At 50.7% G+C, this 2,741-nt stretch overlaps 1 protein-coding gene across 1 annotated transcript in view; it reads left to right on the top strand.

Moving 5' to 3' along the window:
* LOC104512398 (mothers against decapentaplegic homolog 3) overlaps positions 1-2,741 on the top strand; it is a 19,584-nt gene that overhangs the window by 14,366 nt on the left and 2,477 nt on the right. The window contains exon 7 of the mRNA XM_010155362.1: positions 948-1,092. Within this exon, the coding sequence (XP_010153664.1) occupies positions 948-1,092 (145 nt within the window). The remainder of the gene's footprint in view (positions 1-947; positions 1,093-2,741) is intronic.

A 2,741-nucleotide genomic window follows, 5' to 3' on the forward strand; every position in this document is an offset into this window, starting at 1 on the left:
TCCCTCCCCTCCAGCGTGTCACCGCACCACACACCCTGGTGTCACGTCACACTTGCTGAGGGTGCCTCAATCCCACTGTCAGTGTCACTGACAAAGGTGTTAAATGGCACCGATCCCAATCCCGACCCCTGAGGAATGCTGCTTGTCACTGGTCTCCGCTTGGACATCGAACTGTTGACCACAATTCCTTGAGTGTGGCCTTCCAGCTAATTCCTTACCCACCAAGTGGTCCATCCATCATCCTATTTATTTATTTATCTCTGAAGGATGTTGTTTTATTTTGCCTTCATCACCTAAAAGATTGAATAAGTTGTTCTCAGTCTTTAAGCTGGGACTAAACACAGAGGAAAAGCCTGTTCTAAAGGAAAATTCTTTGGCACGTGACAGTTAAATTTAAGAGAGGATTATACCAGAAGCAGCTCTACCAGCTGTTTTAACCCCGATAACTGGTTTCTGGCTGACCGGAGCGGTTTCACTGAAGAACTTCTCCCTTACTTCTCCTGATGGATGCAGTGTAAATCCAACACCAGTGAGTTCCTACTGTTGGCCTGTGCCTTCCCTTCCTTCAGGCCCCATAACGATTGCTGTTGCTAAGTGTTATGGTCAGAGTTAGGCTTTTAAATTACAATTTGCAGGAAATGATCGTAAAGGAGGTTCCACGCGAGGATCCCAAGTCTGGTCTCATGGATCACAGCCTGCTGCCTGGGCAGCAGCATCCTTCTCTGTCCTGTAACGTGGTTTTCTTCCTTTTCAGCGTGTGATCCGTGGAAACGTGACAACCTTGATTCCTTTGTCTGAAATGCAGTGTTTAACAATCTGTGCGTGGTGTCACCTGGTCGGGGGAGATGGGAAAGCAGCACTGTGTTTCTTTCCAGCCTCAGGAAGAAAGGGATTTCTTAATCTGGTTAAGCTAATGCCTTGTTCTTGTCGTGTTCTTTTTCTCACAGGGTGTAACTTGAAGATCTTTAACAACCAGGAATTCGCTGCTCTCTTGGCTCAGTCTGTAAATCAGGGCTTCGAAGCCGTCTACCAGCTGACCAGAATGTGCACGATTCGAATGAGCTTTGTCAAGGGATGGGGAGCAGAATACAGGTCAGGCCTCTCGAGCTTCGCGGTACGCTTGGGCTTGCCACTGCCACTCCTGCCTTTCGCCACCTCGGATCGTGTCCTGCAAAGCTGCTTTGCTCTGCTTCGGAGACGGGGGGGGATGAGCTCAGTGTGTCCAGCAACGCGAATAGGCTGGAGTTGTTGAGAGCGGGTTGATCTCACCTCTTGTTTTTCCCATCCTATTTGTGTAAAACATACATCACGTGATACACCTGGAAGGCCACGTGTCACAGTGTTGTACGAATCCAGAGCTTTACCTGAAGCACAGTACATGCAGAGTAGAGAGCTCCGGGGAGGCCTCAGAGCCCCTTCCAGTGCCTGGGGGGGCTACAAGAAACCTGGGGGGGCCTTTTCCCAAGGGCAGGGAGTGACAGGACAAGGGGTAACGGGTTTAAACTGCAAGTGGGGAGGTTTAGATTGGATATCAGGAAGGAATTCTTCCCGGAGAGAGTGGGGAGGCACTGGGACAGGTTGCCTAGAGAAGCTGTGGATGCCCCATCCCTGGAAGTATCCAAGGCCAGGCTGGATGAGGCTTGGAGCACCCTGGGCTATGGAAGGTGTCCCTGCCCATGGCAGGGGGTGGGGCTGGGAGGGCTTTAAGGTCCCTTCCCACCCAAACCATCCTGTGATTCCATGGTAGATCAATCCAGGTGGCCTGTGTAGGAACTATTCCATTTGTCTCCCTACAGTTAGATGTATATTTGATAGTTGGAGTGTCTCATGACAACACTGTTACCAGGACAAGATCAGTGTGAGTGCTTCCTCGCGGGTATGGGCTGCGTTTGACACTTTTTTTATCATGGACTAATGGGACTAAAATGGCAGATCGGCTTGAAAATTTCTGTTTGGAAGAACTGTTAGAGCTGCTGCAGAACGATAATGATGAGTTAAATCTCATCCTTTCCTTACTGCTTGTCATAGGGTAGTTGCTTAAATGTGACTGGAGGGAGCGGGGGAAACAGGGTCACTCGTTTTCCCAGTGAATAGTGAAGACAGAAAAGGAGACGCAGGAGGATCTGATGTTCGGGATCAGTGATGGGGTTACTCTGACAACACAGAGGCAGTGTGCGGGATGGAGTCCTCCGTAGCTTGTGTTGCTGCCGCTCCGCTGCGTTAGCCAGCAAAGGGAGTGAAATCGGTATTTAGTCGTACGAGTTGGGGAGATGAATTTCGATGGAAAATGGATGGTTTATGAGGAAGAAAGCTGCCAAGGATTTAAGACAAATGTCATTTTGAAATACTCCCTTGACTGCGTACCCTTTAAGTCTGCGGCCTTCCTTGAAAACGCGGGGCAGCCCCTGGCTGCCATGTCAGCTGGAGCCTGGGCCCGGCCCCCCCAGCCGACGGGGAGATGCCGTGCTGTCAGCTGGAGCCTGGGCCCCGCACGTTTCTCTGCCACTTTCTTCATTTCTCCAGATGTTTGGAGTCCATTTTGTTTTGAAATTGTCCTGCACTGGGGCCAAAGCATTTCAGCCCTGGCTCGCAGAGCCGACGGGGAGATGCCGTGCTGTCAGCTGGAGCCTGGGCCCCGCACGTTTCTCTGCCACTTTCTTCATTTCTCCAGATGTTTGGAGTCCATTTTGTTTTGAAATTGTCCTGCACTGGGGCCAAAGCATTTCAGCCCTGGCTCGCAG

The sequence above is a fragment of the Eurypyga helias genome, unplaced genomic scaffold, assembly GCF_000690775.1.
Source record: "Eurypyga helias isolate BGI_N326 unplaced genomic scaffold, ASM69077v1 scaffold11907, whole genome shotgun sequence".
In the NCBI taxonomy this organism is placed as follows: domain Eukaryota; kingdom Metazoa; phylum Chordata; class Aves; order Eurypygiformes; family Eurypygidae; genus Eurypyga; species Eurypyga helias.